The sequence below is a fragment of the Gopherus flavomarginatus genome, chromosome 2 (assembly GCF_025201925.1).
Source record: "Gopherus flavomarginatus isolate rGopFla2 chromosome 2, rGopFla2.mat.asm, whole genome shotgun sequence".
In the NCBI taxonomy this organism is placed as follows: Eukaryota; Metazoa; Chordata; order Testudines; family Testudinidae; genus Gopherus; species Gopherus flavomarginatus.
In genome coordinates, this window is record NC_066618.1 from 279,547,840 (window position 1) to 279,565,876 (window position 18,037).

An 18,037-nucleotide genomic window follows, 5' to 3' on the forward strand; every position below is an offset into this window, starting at 1 on the left:
TGATCATTTGATCATAATACAGCATATGATGAGCCACTAGTGATGTTAATCACCATGAAGCATGTTTTCAGATTTAACTGACATTGTTTTAGGGAAGTGTATTACTCCTGGGGGATTTCTGTGCCACTGCGCATGTGCAGAATTTATGTCCCCCACAGATTTCTTTGCTTCCCTGCAGAAAAATGACTCTCTGATAGGGAAGCAAAGGGAAGCCACAAGAGCGGTCATGCGAGCCTCCCCAGCAGTATGTTTTGGGTGCCCAGGGCAGCTGGCAGAGAGGTAAATCACTGTGTGGCAGGGGTCTGGGCTGGTGGCTCCTACCCTGAGCCAGGCTCAGCTGCTGGTCCTGGCTAGGCTGGGGAGGATGGGACTTCCTCTTCCATTGTATAGCATCCGGGACTATGTCATACTTACCCTCAGATTTCTTCCCCAGCTGTAGGAAGATCTGCAAACTCCCCCCCTGCACTTCCTGCACCCATCACTGCAGGTGGAGGGATCACTGTATGGGGAGCTGCTCCCCAACCTGAACAAACCTCAAGCATCCAGACCCCCTCATACCCAGGCTCTCTGGTCAAGCCTCAGACGCCCTGCACCCAGAACCCCTCATGATGAGCCCCACTCCCCCTGCACCTAGACCATCCCACAGAGCCACCTGCAATCAATGTGAAGAATTTTTAATTTTTTGGCGCAGAATGCCCTCAGGAGAAGTGTATTCTATCACCTTCTCTACATCAGCACATTTTTCCTCTCTTTTTTGAGCAAAGGTGCAACTGCACCACTCTGAGTGCTAAAGCAGACAAAGCTTAACTGATTTCACTACTGTATCAAGAATTCTTCAAAGACTTACATATGTTATCTCACCTTAGACCTGGATCTGTATCTTGAGATAGTGCTGTAAAAGTTTGAGTCTTGTCTACACAAACACCTAAACCAATACTGGCTCCAGTGCAGCTGCACCACGGATGAAAAACATGTACCACAGCTGCAAATGCAGAGACTCAGTCTCTGGGGCTGTAGTGCTGAATGTCTAAGGTATGTCATAATACTGTAGTTATTTTAAGAGAACGGCACCAGATGGTGGCAGTGGCACAGCAAGGCAAGGTTACATTTAAACAGAAGCTGTTGACATTTTTGAGGCCTCAAAATTAGAGTTTAGACACTTATTACCCCTCAACTTCCCTTTCTCCCCCCCCTCACCCCAAACAGAAAAACTTTTAATTTTCATGTACTGTTTGTATGCCACTTTTTAAGCTGCTGGGGTGATTTTCAGTTTCAAAGTGTTCCCCTGCAGGATGTTCCACCCAAACACTGTGTGAGAAGCATTAGTAACCCATCTCAGCATCACTCACCAGTCTATCTAAGTAGGAAAAGGAGCAGTGTATATACTAGACAAGTGGGCTCCATGGAAGGAACCAAAATCTGTCATTAGTTCTCTCCCAACCTCCCATGGCTGAACACAAATCTATTGCACCTTCTGCTGAGATTGGGTATCTGGGCCAGCAACTGCCATTGAATATCACCTGTTCCTAGGAAAGGAGGCAACAAGAAGCTACTGTTGGGCTCTGTGAGAAAACAAAATACAGCAACAAGCCTCTCACTGCAATAAATAATATTTACATTCAGCAGTGGTCCCTACAGGGTTATAATTCAGGAGGAGTACGTAAAGCACTCACAGGCAATGCAAAAGTCCATGTGATGTTTATAAAATTCTGCATTAGTCTCTCAGGAGAACCTCCAGACTTATCTGCCAGAGTCCGGAGGCAATCCCTGCTTGGTACTTGGATGTTTTCAAACCACCTGTCCTGTGCCAGACTCACCCTCTCTTTTGTATTGCTTAGAGTCCTCCCTGACTGAGGAAGGCAATTAGTCAGAATCTGAGACCTTATGAGATTCTCAAAAAACAAATCAAATTAAAAATGAATCACTCCCCTTCCCCAAATTATCCAAAGGCACCAATATTCATTAGGAAAAATAAAATATATAATATCTGGAGTTTCTCGGCTAAGGCATTTTTGAGAGATGACATTCGATGATAAAGTTAACCCAGTTTTACAAAAGTGAAAATGCCTCAGCTTTGCAAACTGTCATATCATATGAAAGCCTTTTCAGATTATCCTGAAACCTTCCCTAAAGCACCTCTCCTGGCAGCAGACCATGCATGCAAAATTTTAGACTGATTGATTCCATTTGGTGTATTCAGTGTTGTTTTAGCCATCCCAGGATATTAGAGAGACTAGGTGGGTGAAGTAATACGTTTTGTTTGACCAGTCAAAGATATCTCATCCACCTAGTCCATCTGATTCCATTTGGGGCAATTAAGAGGGAAATCAAAATTACAGATAGGATTGAGGGTACAAGATTGCAAAGGGAGGAAACAGTTATAGACTTTGAACCTTCCAAAGTATGGGAGTGTTCTGATCCAGGTTTTCAGTCAATTGCAGAAGCAGGAACCAGATCCTGTTCAGAGAGTGAAACCCAACTGAAGTCTAAAGATTTGGGATCTGGAATTGTGATGAAAAATGCCCTTTTTGTAAAAAATGACGTTTTGAAAAAAAATTATTTTGGACCCCCACCCGTCTGAAATTAAGTATTTTGATAACATCCTGTGTCAATATTTTTGGAATTGAATGTTTTAGCTTTTATTTTCAAAATGAAATTCATTGTTTTTTATATTTAAAAGAGGTTTAAGAAGTTAAAGGTTGAAATCAGAACTAATGTTTTGATTTTATGGAAACAAAATGTTTTGATTGACCCCAAACTAATTTTTTTTAGAATTTCATTTTGTGGGAAATTTCAGCTTTTTTTGGCTTTGTCCTGTTTCACAATGGAAAACTATTAAAATCATGGAATTTCCTGCAAGATGGAAAATCAGGTTCCTGCTCAGCTTTATTAGTCTGAACCGGAGCTAAAGAGAGAGAATAATGTTTAAGGCAGAGTCCAAAATAGCCAGTCTTAGGCAAGTACATGTGCTGCACCCCTCATAACAAAATTGCTTACTGGCTCATTTGCTGAAAAACTGGGGCCCCCTACTGTTGAATCCTGCACTTTTTCTGTAAAGTTGTACGACTTGCTCTGGGGATTTAAAACACACAACACACAAAGCATGAATGAAAATATTGTGGTGAAATGTAGAAATAGGAGAAGAACAAACTGCTTGCTTAAAGTCTTTTATTTAGGGCTACAGATTATGAGGGTGTTTCAGAAGTGATTCTCAGAACCAGGAGTTGAGCATATTTCCAAGATTAGTTCCAATCTCCTGGGGCCAAATCCCAAGGGAAGCTGAGTCCCTGCATTTCCCACTGGTGTAAATGGGCCAACTCTTGAGGTCCTTAAACAATGTGGGCATTCTACTGTTCCTACTGAAGTCCAATGAGAGTTTTTCCAATTACTTCAAATGCAGCAGGATCAGCCCTTTCAGGCTCACCTCACTCAGGAGAAATTGAAGTGATCTGCCCTTACATGGGTGCGCAGGCATCTGTGTGCGGGGAGGAGACAGGGTGTGTACAAGAAGCCTCCCTGCCCTAGCCTTGTGCTGCCCATGCAAAAGCTGATCCAAATAGCAGGCCCTGTGAGCAAGGGCTGCTTGATTCTTGTTCCTTTTGGGGAACAAATGGCCCAGAAAGGAATGGAGAGAAGGAGGAGGGGCTATTTACCTTTTCCCAAGATTCTTACACAAGTCTTCAGAGTGGGACCGACACACCAGAGCAGCAATCTGCACTTCCTAATGGCCCTGATTCACAATCTCTCTTCGTGCAGTGCACAGTCTAGGGAACGGATGTTTGACTGAGAAAATAATGAGTAAAGACCTCAAGATATGGCTCTCTGGCAGCGGCAGGTGCTCAGCACTTCCTGGGATATGGCTCTTTTATCAGCGTTTAACTTAACTCTATCAGAATACACAGCAGCAGAAATAAATATGCTAATTTGTGAGTTTCAAAAATATAAATACAAACCATATTACCTTTTTATTACAATACAAGTTGCTTAAATGACAGATATACTGAGCACTTGCAGCTCCCATTGAAGTTCTTTGAACATTATAGAATCATAGAAAGGTAGGACTGGAAGGGACCTCAAGAAGTCATCTAGTTCATTCCTTTCCCTTATTAAGGCAGGAACACCTGTAGGTTCATCCCTGGCAGGTGTTTGTCTCCTCTGTTCTTAAAAACCTCCAGTGATGGGGATTCCACAATCTCCCTTGGTAACCTATTCCAATACTTAATTATCTCTATAGTTAGAAAGTTCTTCCTAGTATCCAACTTAAATCTCCTATGTTGCAGATTTAGCCAATTACTTCTTGTCCTACCTACAGTGGACAGTACTTAAATGTGCATTTAGATGTCTAATATTAGGAATCTAAACATGGATATTTTGGCTGAAATTCTCTCAGTCAAAACCTTACAGCAATCCTAAGGGGTTTCAATTTATGGATTTGCGTCAGGTCCCGCTGTGAACAGCGCAGTTCTCAGAGCACTTGTAGATGACTACTTAGTCACCCAATGACAAACTTGGCCAAAATTTGAAAATGTTGGCTTCCATCATTGGAGATGTTGTCCTAGATCCATATGGAGTTATTTTAGTGTCCAGCAAGTACATACACAAGCTCACAGGTTCCTTAACACAATGTTTATTGCGTTTTTTAAAATCCTACAATACCACCCCTGTTTAACTGTGTTATACTCACTATTAAAACACTCAGAATCTATATTACAACTGTAGTTTTATACAGATTTGCATTGATATAAATATTATCAGGTACACACAACAAAGTCACAATACATTTAAAAACATACTTCCTATCTGAAATCCTAATTGAAATATATATTATTGAATATAAACTGATAGTGCGCAAATGCAATCCAAGTGAAGTAATTACTTACATGAAAGTTGCCCATTTTCGCTTAGCTTGAATGCGTGGAGGATACAACTGCTTTGTTGTTCAATAAGATAAGTATTTTCAATAGCCGAGTCTTATTATAGCTTCCAAGTATGATCCCTGCCCTGAGAGTTCCTGGATTAATAAATAACTTTTGACATTATCCTTATTTGAGTCATTTATAGATGGGTGTGTGTACATCAATGTAAATGGACTTTATTTTCTTAAAAGTTTAGCAGTTAATCCTGCAAGGTGCTAGAGTTTGGATACGCCTTTCAGGAGGCAATCAGCACCTTCTGGGATGGGGGCATTAGTCACACCATTTAAAAACAATTATTATTTAAAATATATGATTATCGCAAGTGTCAATATGTGATTTCTAAACATTTAAAAAGGGATGATTCCTGCTCTTAGTTCATAGTGGGCTTGACCCAGTGAAATGCAGAGCACCCTCAGCTCCAATTGAATTTATGGTCAATGATCTTAGATTGATTTAACTTTATAGGAGATCCTAAAATAGTAACCAAAACCTAATTCACTGCATGTAACAGAATGCATTGCTGACTCTAGCAGTATCATTGGGAACCTCAGTAGTTCATTTAATGTTCAGTGTGCTCATTCTTAAAATGCCAGGGCACATTTTAAAGATTTAGTCAGCTATCAGTGCACTGTGGCATATTCTGTAAAGACTTTAATGGTGTTTGAATGCACTCAAAAAGTTGAGTGAATTGTGACAATGAACATTTGTGTCCAGAATTTAATAATCTATGGTAATCTATCTTTGAAGATATACAACAGATTGTAATATATTTTCCTCTTTGCTCATTTCAAAGAACACCTTTAACACCTGGCATTGCATGAGCGATTTAGCAGATCTCCACTTCTGCCACAATATTTTTCAGAGCTCCTCTCAAAGTGATCCAGCACCCATTAAGTGGGGGAACAGAATGGGGAAGAAAAGCACTGAACTTAATTGCTGAACTATATGTGAATGTTCCAGGTTTGAACGCACTCACTGCACTGCTAATTGCTCCAGATTAAGTACCGCCTATAAGGCCATTGATTTCATTGGTGTCAGCAGCACAGCGAGTAAAATGGAGGACCAGTTACAAGTGGATTAAAATAACCAGTGGATCGAATCATATAAGGCTGTGTTGTGCATGCAAATACCCATTTTGAATGTATACACACGATATTAGCATGCAAAATTACCAGGCTGTGCACTATATCTGAAGTCATTTTGTGGATTTAGTTTACATGGCGATGCTTGAAAATTTTGCCATATGATTAACAACAGATAAAGGATTATGAGATTCTACCTGGGATCCAGCAGACAAGAGGACTGACTCCATGCTCAAGGCTCTGAAGCCATATCCACACAGGTGTAGTGCTCAAACTGTTGGGATGGGGGTATTGTTGGTGTCTCTACTCCCATCCTCTATGATGGCATGCACCAACTAATTTCCTATTTTTATCCAGTAGCAGTGGAATGTGAAGGGCTGATATAATTCATATAACCACCTCTACCTGCCAAGTTCAAGCAGTGGACAAGTGGGACTGATTTAAGGAGACTGAGAGCAACGTGGAGCTAAGGATTTATAGTATGGAGCCCTATAAATAGTACTCCTGGGGGAATTCTGCGCCACTGTGCAATGCAGAATTTTGCAGAAATTAACATGCATGCAGAATTTCCTTCCCCACCCCAGAAATGGGTTGCAGTTCTGCTAGCCATCACTAGGGGCCACTTGCACATAGAAGACACTGCTGGGGGGAGGGAGAGGGAACTAGAGGGTTTTTGGCAGCTGCAGTTCCCAGAGGAAAGGTGAGGGTGGTGTGCAGGAAACTCTGTGCAATCCTGGTGCCGAGCATCAGGCTGTTTCTTCTTCTGAATCCCTGGGCTTGGGGTGGGAAGAGTGGGTGTCTGACAAGTATTTTTGAAATCAGTTACCAAAATAATTGAAACTGGCATGATTATGTAGTGTTATTTTGACAAAATGTGCAGAATTTTGCAGAAATTTTAATTTTTTTGGTGCAGAATTTTTAATTTTTGGGCACAGAATGCCCCCAAGAGTAAAATAGGACTCTCTGCAAGACAGAAGGGGGATAAGTGAGGTTAGTAGGAAGCATATGAACTCAGGAGGCAGACTGTTATTCCAGGTAGTAAGTGCCATCTGCAGCAATAGTGCTACTGTAAATGAATAGCAGTACTGCTATACCAGATGTTGGTAATGGCTTCCATGGAGTCTTCGGTCCAAAGACAATCATGGACCTGGCCAAAGCCAGGGGGTGTGCTAATCACCATTCATTCAGGGTAAATTAAAGGAACAATTAAGTTCTTTCATGTAGTGAGATAGCTGAAAACAGTACAGGGTACTGCCCAAGGCACTGAGCAGCATGGTGAGGCCTGAGGAAAACTGAGCTTTGTAGTCTGAATTGAAGCTGTATGTGTCTGTATGTGTGTTAGAAGCAGAGAGCTAGCAGAAAGCAAGAAGAAGCAGTTGTGAGCATGACTCCAAGAACAGAGATACACAGTTTCTTGGGCACAGAACTCACTAAAGAGACAGGCTTGGGGATTTCTGAGCAAGGAAAATGCCTGCTGTTGTTTGTTTCTACTGTATTTAGAGGAACATGACTATGTATGAATTTTTTGTTAATTAACAGGATTGTACCAAAGAACATATTTGACCCATGTAATCAATTTCTCCTCCTAATGGAAACAACCTTGCAAGGCCCTGAATATTGGCTAACTGCACAGGCAAAATGGTCAACATTAGAGTGACAGTGGCACAGAGTTTCCAAGGACAGAAATTGTGAGCTGGTATTCCTGTTCAACCCTGGAGGAAAAAATAGTGGAGGTGCTCGAAGAAATCAAAGATGGCCAAAATGATTTAAAACAAGAGATGGAGACTTTGCAAGAGGAATGAAAACAAAATCTGGAAACTCCCCGGAAGGGACTGGAAGATGTCCTATGGTGGGAGAGAAAATCTTTGTTGAGAAGCAGCTACAAATTCTCCTGGTGGACTGGGAATTCCCAGTCTGGGCTGGCAAGATGAATCAATGAGGTGACCAACAGCCTGATGGTCATGCATTAAAATATTTTTCAGGAAATAGAGGAGGAAATAGAGGAGACAAGAAAACTTTGGCCCACTTGGAACTTGCTAGTAGAAATGAGCTGCAGCAAGGGCTTATGGAGCTAAAAATTCTGCTTGAGAAGGAATTCAGAGGATTTCAAATCACAGTGGAAGTCAGCTGTCTCCATGGGGAATTAGGCCAGTTAGAGAACTTGGGTAAATTAGGACATTTACAACATCCTGTAACCCACAGAGGCCCAGAGGGAAAAGGTTGGCTTGTCCCAGCTCAGGTAATATAAAAAGCCACTATCTTTGAGGGAAAAACTCCATGGGAGGCTTATTTGGCTTAATATAACATCATAGCCCTAATGAACTATGGTTGGAGAGATGAACAGAGATGTGAGTTTCTAGCAGTCATCTTGAGTGGCCCAGCTCTGGTGGTGCTGTATAGCTCTCACCCAGAAAAGAGACTGAGTTATCCCCACATGGGACTAGGTCTTAATATATGGTTTGGAGACAGCCATCAATCTGAGCAGGCCAGCAAATAGCTAAGGACTAAAAGGAGAGGGAAAAAAGAGACACCACCTGAATTGCAGAGGACCCATGGAGACCTGTGTTCCTGGCATATCCCTATACCAATGAGCACTTCCAGTAAAAATTAGCAGTGGACCAGTTTATAGATACTCAGCTGGACTTGGACTTGCTGGCCAAGATCAGCGGCATATCCCTATGTCAATGACACTTCAAGAAGCTGTGAAATTTGCCACAGAACTTGAATCCTTTCTTGCAGTTACATAGCAGAGAAAGAAACAGCCGCTAGTGAAAAACATGAAGCTGCTCACCAGGAGCCCTGTTAGTACAGCTTTGTGTCTTGTATGCATGATGGAAAAGAGGATTCAATGTGGCTCATGGCATTTTTGAATGATTGGAGAAATTGTTAAATTTGGTTTGTAAAACAAGGGAGATTGGCAATCATACAAAAATTAGGGGAAGCCGCTAAGTTAAATGCTGATGCTGTGGGGAAAATGGCTAGAACAAGAGTTGTTATACATTTAAAGTAGATAGACCATCACAAGCGCCTAGTGAAGACAGGCAGTTTGGGAAATGGGAGGGATCCCAAGCGGAAGGCTCAGAGCTTGGAGGTACAAGAATCAGCTCTACTGTTTTTGTTTAGATCTGGCTAAATAGATCCAGATATACAACAATTATGGTAGTTTGGCTGTTAAATGTGTAATCAGAGCTGTGAAATTCACAGGAATACTGGCTCAGACATATCAGTTGGTAGATTAGACATGCTAATAATTAGGGCTGTCAAACGATTAAAAAAACCTCATCATAATTAATTGTGAGATTCAAAAAATAGCCTTAATTGCTTTGGTTAACTGTGATTAATTGACAGCCTACTAATAGTGCTAGGGAATAGGGGATCCAAAACTGAACTGGCTAGTTGGTCTCAAATGGAGACAGTGACTGGGGACCACATACTCATCCAAAAATGTGAAAAGTGGGTTTGAAAATTGGACCTCTGGAATTTGAGAAAAACTCTGGGTAGTTTAGATAGTGGACCATGGGTTGGCTTTCATTTTGGCTAACTGTATAATAAATACCAGGAAAGGTGTCTTACAAATTTAGTCTGTAGAAATTCCTTCAGAAAGTGTGGCCCAAGTGAAACAAATGGTTATACACAATTGGTTAGCAAGTGAACAATTTTACTTTCACCTCTACACTCCAGACAGTATGCTGCATGCTGAGGCGTGAGGAGAGTTCACCGTGCACTAAATGTGGTTGGAAACAGAAGGGCTAGGATTCTGATTGGGGTGTGTGTGTGTGTGTGTGTGTGTGTGTGTGTGAGAGAGAGAGAGAGGCAGGCAGGCAGGCAGGCAGGCACAAAGCCAGCAGAATTCTCACTTGTTCCTGATGCACTAACTCTAGGGATTCCAGCTTTTTCCTAATGATCCCCTTCAATTCATCTGCAGTTAGACTAGTCCATAAACTTAGACTCAATTTAAGTTATCAGCCCTTAAACTCCAGGGCTTACCATCTTCTTTTGTTTCCTTATTGGTTTCTCAGAGTCAACCTGGAGTAGGGCTGTTGAGCTCTGCTATCCCAGGCCTTTCTGCTTCCCTTTCCCTCTCTGTTCTCCCTCTTTTAATGAGCTCCTTCTTTTCCTATCACACATTTAGTGGGGTTTGCCTTTAACGCAGCTTCCCTCGGTGGTCAGAGAACAGCAGTGACTTTATCCAGAGTGGAATCTCAATCCTTGCTATACATAATGACATTGTCCAAGTATGCCACCGTGTATTGATTGTGCTGTTGGAGTAATCAGTCTATCAAATGTTGAAAAGTAGCCATGGCCCCATGTAACTCAAAGGGTATTGTCTTAAAATGAAATAGGTTGAGTGTAGGGATGTAAATATCCATTAAAAAAATTAACCGTTTATGTCATGTTATTGATTTGAACTGGGACGATATAGAACATGGTTGCAACCAAAGTCCTATAGTGGCACCAAATCTTGTATAAACGGGATCAAATAGGGTGTCTAAGGCAAGGTTATGGGTTGCCAGTTATGATTATGCTATCTGTATGCATATATCATTTTTGTATTTAAAGTTATAAGTATTGGCTCTATACTATCTGTATTTCAAAATTATGCTGTGTTTCTGGATGACACCTCAGACAAGTTGGTGTTAGCTCTGCTTAGCCTGCTTGATGGCCCATTAAGGACCAACAGCTATAAAACTGACCCATTGAAGGAAGGCAGATACGCCTTGTAACTCAGCAAAGTATGCAGAAACTTGCCCATGCAACTCCAGACTCAATTTTGCTGTAATTTTCCACAGTAAGAACAAAGAGGTGTTCTTACACCTGGAAAAGACTATAAAAGGCTGATGCTTCATCTTCATCTTGTCTTCAATCCTGCTTCTTACCTCTGGAGGGACTTTTCTACAAATGAAAGCTCTACACAAAGGACTGAATGACCCATCTCAGCTCTGGATGTACTCCAGAGACTTGATTTGAACCTGCAGTTTATTCTATCACTACTACAAGCCTGAACCAAGACTTTGCCATTACTGTATGTAATTGATTCCATTTAACCAATTCTGGCTCTCATCTATATATTTTCCTTTTATGAATAAACCTTTAGATTTTAGATTCTAAAGGATTGGCAACAGCGTGATTTGTGGGTAAGATCTGATTTGTATATTGACCTGGGTCTGGGACTTGGCCCTTTGGGATCGAAAGAACCTTTTTTCTTTTACTGGGGTATTGGTTTTCATAACCATTTGTCCACATAACTAGTGGCACTGGTGGTGATACTGGGAAACTGGAGTGTATAAGGGACTTGCTTGTGTGACTTGTGGTTAGCCAGTGGGGTAAAACCAAAGTCCTTCCTGTCTGGCTGGTTTGGTTTGCCTTAGAGGTGGAAAAACCCCAGCCTTGGGCTGTAAGTGCCCTGCTCTAAGCAATTGGTCCTGCATTGACTCTCTCAGTTGGGTCCTGCCAGAACCAGCTTCGTTACAGTTTAAATGATTAAAATTATGTCATTTAATCAGTTAACCAATTAAAGGGAGAGGGGCTGGGGCTGCTGTGGCTGAGGCTACTTTGGCTGGCTGGAGTTGGCAGGTGGCCCAGGGCTGGGATTGGTGGGCTGGTGCGGCTGGAGCTGCTCTGGCTGGAGCATCTCCTGGTCTATTATACCCACTGCCCATGAGCACAATAGGACTCCTCCAATCACCTTGAGATTCCTCCATTACCCTGAGTTCTAACATGGTCCTTTTTCAACCGTCCCCCTCAATTAGTTGGGGATTGGTCACAGCCCTTCCTGTGTTACTTTACCAGGTTCCACATCAATTTGATGGTGGGTCAGGGACATCTTCCCAGGGAGAGCTGAGAATACCTTTGGAAAATACCAGTTGGAATTCCTGTTCCTTTTGTTTCTGGTTTAGGTTCTCTCTGAGGGGCACTAAGCTTTCTTTCAGGCAGTTGTTAATTTGGGGCCCCAATTCTAGTTCCTCAGGATATGGCATGACGAAGTTTTCCCTTGTTTCCAGAGCTCCAGCAAATTTATGTGGTAAATTTGTTGTTCCTTTCCACCTCGCAGTTGTCTGATTAAGTAGTCCATGGTTCCGACTTTCTTAACCACCTCATAAGGTCCTTGACACTTGGCCATTAGCTTTGATTCAGAGTATGGAAGAAGTAGGAGAACCCTGTCACCTGGCTGAAAGATGCACATTCATGCCCCTTTATTATAATGTCGTCGTTCTTGTTCCTGTGCTTCTTTGAGACTTTCCTCCCATGTACCCCTTCATAGTCTCTAGTCTCCCACGTAACTTTAAAACATATTGTACTGTTTTCAGCTTTTGGCTCCTAGCTTTCCCATGTTTCCCATACCAGCTCTGGTATGTCTCTTGGCTGTCGCTTGCTCGTATAGCAGTTTGAATGATGAAAACCCCGTTGATGCTTGTGGTACTTCCCTGATGCGAAGAGAAGGGTTGGGAGTAGTTGGTCTTAATATTGACGGTCCTGGGTAGTGAATTTCTTGATCATTCTCTTGAGTGTCTGATTGAATCTTTCCATTAGGCCATCCAGACAGTACACATATGTAAGTAATACTTTGACTTTCAATAGCTCAGACTTCTCTCATCAGCCAGGATGTGAAATTTGTCTCCTAGTCTGTCAGGATTTTTGGGAATTCCTACCCATATGAAGACTTTCAGCAGCTCATTAGCAATAGTCCTGGCATTTGCTGACTGGAGTGCCATGGCTTCCAGGTATCAGGTGGCACAGTCCACGATAACAAGTATATGCTCATGTCCAGATGCGCTCTTCTCTTAGGGGGCTTATAAGGTCGATTCTATTCATTCAAAGGGGATCTCTGCCAAGGGAAGGGGTACTAGTGGGCCCTACAAAACCCCTATAGGGGCCACTAATTGGTATGCAGGTCATGATGCACAGAAATTCTCAGCTTTTTAAAGGACCCCGGCCAAAAGTATCAGGCCAGGATCTTAGACTGTGTTTTGTCCTTCCCAACATGTCCAGCATATGGAGCTGCATGTGGTAGATGCAGGAGCTTGCAATCATACAGCCAGAATACTAGTAGTTATGTCCATGTGCCCTGTGTCTGTTTGTCCTGGTCTATGTGATACAACAAGTCCATGTTAAGGGCAAAATGAGGGCGCTGCCATGCTCTCGGGAGCTGCCATGCTTTGTCATCTATCACTGCTACTTGTTCGAAGAATCTAATGAATGCTAAGACATCTTTCATATGGTACAATCCAAAAAGTGTGAAGACAAAACAGAAATAATATGCTACAGGAATGCTGAATTCTTGGTCTCAAGAAGAGCAAACAGATGATTACTGGATGGTTTAAATTACCTACCTGCAACAAGCTGAATGACAAGGTCACAAGGCACAACGTCACACCTGTAGACAGTAAAACAGAGAAATGAGGAGCACAGCTAGGCAGAGAAAGGTAATTCTGTTTTGAAGAGGGTCTCCAAAATTTTGAAATTCTCTGTGAAAGGCAATGCAACCCTGGCTCCACGGCACCTGATGGGGCTGCCCTGGAGCTGTGGACCCTGGAAGCCCCAAGTCAGAGGCAGGCTGGCAGATGGGCAGTCAAAGAGCCGGGTTCTGATGGAACTTCATCAAAATGTAAACCTCTCGCGGAGACGACTTGATTTCAACAAATTGGTAAACGCTGACAAAAAATGTTTCATCGGAATTTTCCGACCAGCTGTAATATGTCTCCAGCCTGACCTTCAAATGGGGACTATGGCGGCATCGCCTTCCCTAAGGCCAGCCTGGCTTAAGCCCCACTGGAAGGGTAAACCGTTCTGCAATGAGAGGCGATGTTAGTCTTTGCTGAGGGAAGCTTCACTTTCATGTATAAAGGTTAAAGTGACATGGTAGCCATTTTGCTGAGCCTGTGGCTGCAATCTCCTTCACAGTCATGGAAGATGACGGTCATTTAGGATAAAACCTTATAAGCTGTAAGGCAGAAATCAGAAATCTGCTTCTGAACTCATATTGTTTTTACACATCTGATTTACATCTGTGTAACTAAGATTAGTGTGAAGTTGCAGTTTATATTATTGTATAAACATATGCTAATGAGTGAATATAATATAACTAGAATATACTTCGTGCAAAAGGTCTCTTGTAAGGTATCATTACAAAGCTTATAATCTACTGAGTGTGATCACTCTATTTGTATAAATGTGTTACTCTTGTATCTGAAACTAGAAATATGAAATATAACTCTGAGACCCTATTGTAATTATGCAAAGTGTGGGCCATGAATGATGGTTTGGAATCTTGATGACTCCCATTAACCAGGAAATTCTCTGCAGATGGCTGTGTTTACCTGTAAGTCTTCCTGTATACCTGTGTGTTGGCAAGTGGGCAATGAAGTCTTGCAGTGACATGTGATCATGTCACCTGAACTGGAATCCATCTTTAACCTGGTGTCTTTCCATTGAGAAGGAGGGGGTGGGAACCCAGAGAGGGACAAAGGATTCCCACTTTATGCAAAAGATATATAAAGGGGTGGAACACAATAAAGGAGAGGAGCCATCATGAAGAATCCCCTAGCTACCACCTGAGGTAGAACAAGAGTTGTACCAGGGGAAGTAATTGCGCCCAGGCCTGGAAGGTGTCTAGTCTGAGGAAAAAACTTACTGAAGCATCTCTGAGGGTGAGATTATCTGTATTCAGTTTGATTAGACATAAATCTGCACATTTTATTTTGCTTGGTGACTTACTTTGTTCTGTCTGTTACTACTTGGAACCACTTAAATTCTACTTTCCGTATTTAATAAAATCACTTTTTACTTATTAACTCAGAGTATGTATTAATACCTGGGGGAGCAAACAACTGTGCATATCTCTCTATCAGTGTTATAGAGGGTGAACAATTTATGAGTTTACCCTGCATAAGCTTTACACAGGGTAAAACAGATTTATTTGGGTTTAGACCCCATTGGGAGTTGGGCATCTGAGTGTTATAGACAAGCACACTTCAGTTAACCGCTTTCAGGTAAACCTGCAGCTTTGGGGCAAGTAATTCAGACACTGGGTCTGTGTTGGAGCAGATGGGAGTGTCTGGCTCAGCAAGACAGGGTGCTGGGGCGCTGAGCTGGCAGGGTAGGCAGGGGTGGAAGTAGTCTTGGTACATCAGGTGGCAGCTCCTAAGGGGGTTTCTGTGATCCAACCCATCACAATTAGAATCAGGGCTGACTGACTTCAATCTGAGCTGAAGGAACTCAGCATGTTTGAAAATTAAACTACTTTTATTTAGGAACCTAATTTTAGGCTCCCATCTCCATCAGGGTATCAAAGTCCATGATAGAAGCTGGTTCTACAGCTTGAAAAGATCCCGTAAGAAGCAAGCAGCTCCCAAGCAAGATACATATATTTGCAATAACTGCCAAAGATCATGCAAATCTCGGATTGGACGATTCAGTCACATGACACATTGCAAACCATCTACATCATAGGCTGCAGTTCCCACCGGCTCTCGTAGATGAAGGGATACCAACAACTGTATGAAAACCTTGACCAAAAATATTAAACAGCTAAATGATGCAATTTCTTTATATAATGCTTTATTCTTGCAACAGGTTAAAATCTCATTTATGTTCAAGTAAATCTATTTTTGGATTCTAATCATGGCTTTGATAGCCCCAAAACACTTTTCAGAGTAAAGCTTGAAAATTAGTCCCAATGAGTTGAATACAAGGCTTCTAAGCAATCTAAGGGCCAGTCTACACTGGCAACGCTAAAGCCACCTCCATGGCACTGGTGCACTGTCTACTCTGGAAACTTGCTGCGCTCAGGGGGGTGTTTTTTCACACCCCTGAGTGAGAAAGCTGCAGTGCTGTGAAGTGCCAGTGTAGAAAAGCCCTAAGAAGTTTTTGTACTGTGCCCACTGTTGGGATGTCTGAGTGCTTGAGCTTCTAGCTTGCTGATTTTGCAATCTGTGTCTTACTAGTTATTTTCAAAGGAATAACACTGATGTTGGTTCACTAACATGAGAATTTGGCCCCAAATCAAAAGCTTAAAATTGCCATGCCCTATCAATAGGTGTGGCCTATTGCTGTTATCAATAGCAAACAGACAGTACCAGCTTAAGACTTGTACCAGGTAATGATTTATATGATAGCAGGCAAGATATAAAGGGTTTCAGATGAATTACTTTTCATAGTTTACTTATATACTATATAAGGGTGTGATAGGATATGACATATCGAAAAATGATAGCCTTGCTTACAAGCTTTGAATAATTGCTTTGGAAGGATGAGTGTGTATAAATGAATTTATTGTAGGAACAAGGCCAGAAAGCAAGCCAATAAGGTGTGGAGTTTCTTTCTACTGTTATGGCTTCCATTTTCTTGCCAATATTATCATTGACCAAATATTATTATTCATGTAAGACAATAGACACATTAAATTGAACAAGTAATCAGACATTCACTTTCTTTCAGCAGGTATTACTTTCATGTTCTGATTGCTCGTGACATTTCAAACAGCAATCTCTTAAATATATTTTAGTAGTAATATAGTGCAGCTAAAGCAAAAATTAAATAGCCCTATACTTTTATTTTCAAGAAGTTCAAAATAAGAGTAAAGGGCTATTTAAACAATGTGCAACCTGCTTGAGAAAAATACTACTGAATAGAAAGTTGGTGTCAGTCTCAATATCAGTATCTATAAAATTCTAAAAGACTTACAAAACCTTACATCTAAACCAGATGCAATGCAGCAGTTAAGAGTTTTATTTCAATTGACTTCCATATTTTCACTGATCCAGTGGCTCACTCTGTGTGACAATGCACAATGGAATGCTCACCAACATCAGTGGGTTTGTATAGAGACGAACAGGAGAATGTTCTGGTTTTATGCATTAATTACGGGGTTAGTTATCAGTCATTATTTGTTCAGTGCCCTATTGTCAGACAGAAAGATGAATGGCCTTTAGGCCATGATTATTTCTGCCTTTCTTCCTTTCTCTCCCATTTCAGTCTTGAGTCTCTTGTTTTTCCCCCTCTGCAATTACCAGCCCAGCGTGACTTCACTTCCACCCTCCCCAGCCATTCCATCCATTACAATGGTCCGTGATTAAATAGTTAATGTTGACACTCCAATTAGAGATACCAATGAGATACCATCAGTTGGTTTTAAAGTTGACACTCCAATCAGATTAATAGCATACTGGAAATTTCCCATTGCTGAGTCATTGTTTTAAGCTATCTGCAGACTCAGGCAGACATTTTGATTACAAATCTTTCACATTTGGAAAGTTAGGCTTTGTCTACACTGCACTTTCATCAGTAAAACTTTTGTCGTTCAAGGGTGTGAAAAAAACACCCGCCCGAACAACTAAAGTTGATGCAAATGCTGGTGTGAACAGCGCTTTGTCGGCAGGAGAACTCTCCCCTGACAAAGCTACTGCCTCTCATTGGGGGAGGAATTTTTTTGTCTGTGGGAGAACTCTCTCCTGTTGATAATAGGTTACGTCTACACTATGGGATTATTCCGATTTTACAGAAACCGTTTTTTAAAAACAGATTGTATAAAGTCAAGTGAACGCGGCCACACTAAGCACATTAATTCGGTGGTGCGCGTCCATGTACCGACGCTAGTGTCGATTTACGGAGCGTTGCACTGTGGGTAGCTATTCCATAGTTCCCGTAGTCTCCCCTGCCCCTTGGAATTCTGGGTTGAGATCCCAGTGCCTGATGGGGCAAAAAACATTGTCGCGAGTGGTTCTGGGTACAGCCTCACCCCTCCCTCCATGAAAGCAGCAGACAACCGTTTTGTGCCTTTTTTCCTGGGTGAACTGTGCAAACGCCATAGCACAGCAAGCATGGACCCTGCTCAGATCAAGACCGCAATCGTGGACATTGTAAACACCTCGCGCATTCTCGTGCAGTCTATGATGAACCAGGACCTGCAAAACCAGGCGAGGAGGAGGCGGCTATGGCAGCGTGGCGACGAGAGTGATGAGGACATGGACACAGAATTCTCTCAAACCGCGGGCCCCAGTGCTTTGGAGATTCTGCTGGTAATGTGGCAGGTTATAGCCA

General features: G+C 42.0%; 1 protein-coding gene across 1 annotated transcript in view; it reads right to left on the reverse strand.

Moving 5' to 3' along the window:
• ANXA13 (annexin A13) overlaps window positions 1-4,895 on the reverse strand; it is a 39,967-nt gene extending 35,072 nt beyond the window's left edge. The window contains exons 1-2 of the mRNA XM_050941202.1: window positions 4,881-4,895; window positions 2,998-3,072 (exon numbers count right to left, since the gene is read on the reverse strand). Of these exons, the coding sequence (XP_050797159.1) occupies window positions 2,998-3,072; window positions 4,881-4,895 (90 nt within the window). The remainder of the gene's footprint in view (window positions 1-2,997; window positions 3,073-4,880) is intronic.
• Window positions 4,896-18,037: the final 13,142 nt, after the last annotated feature.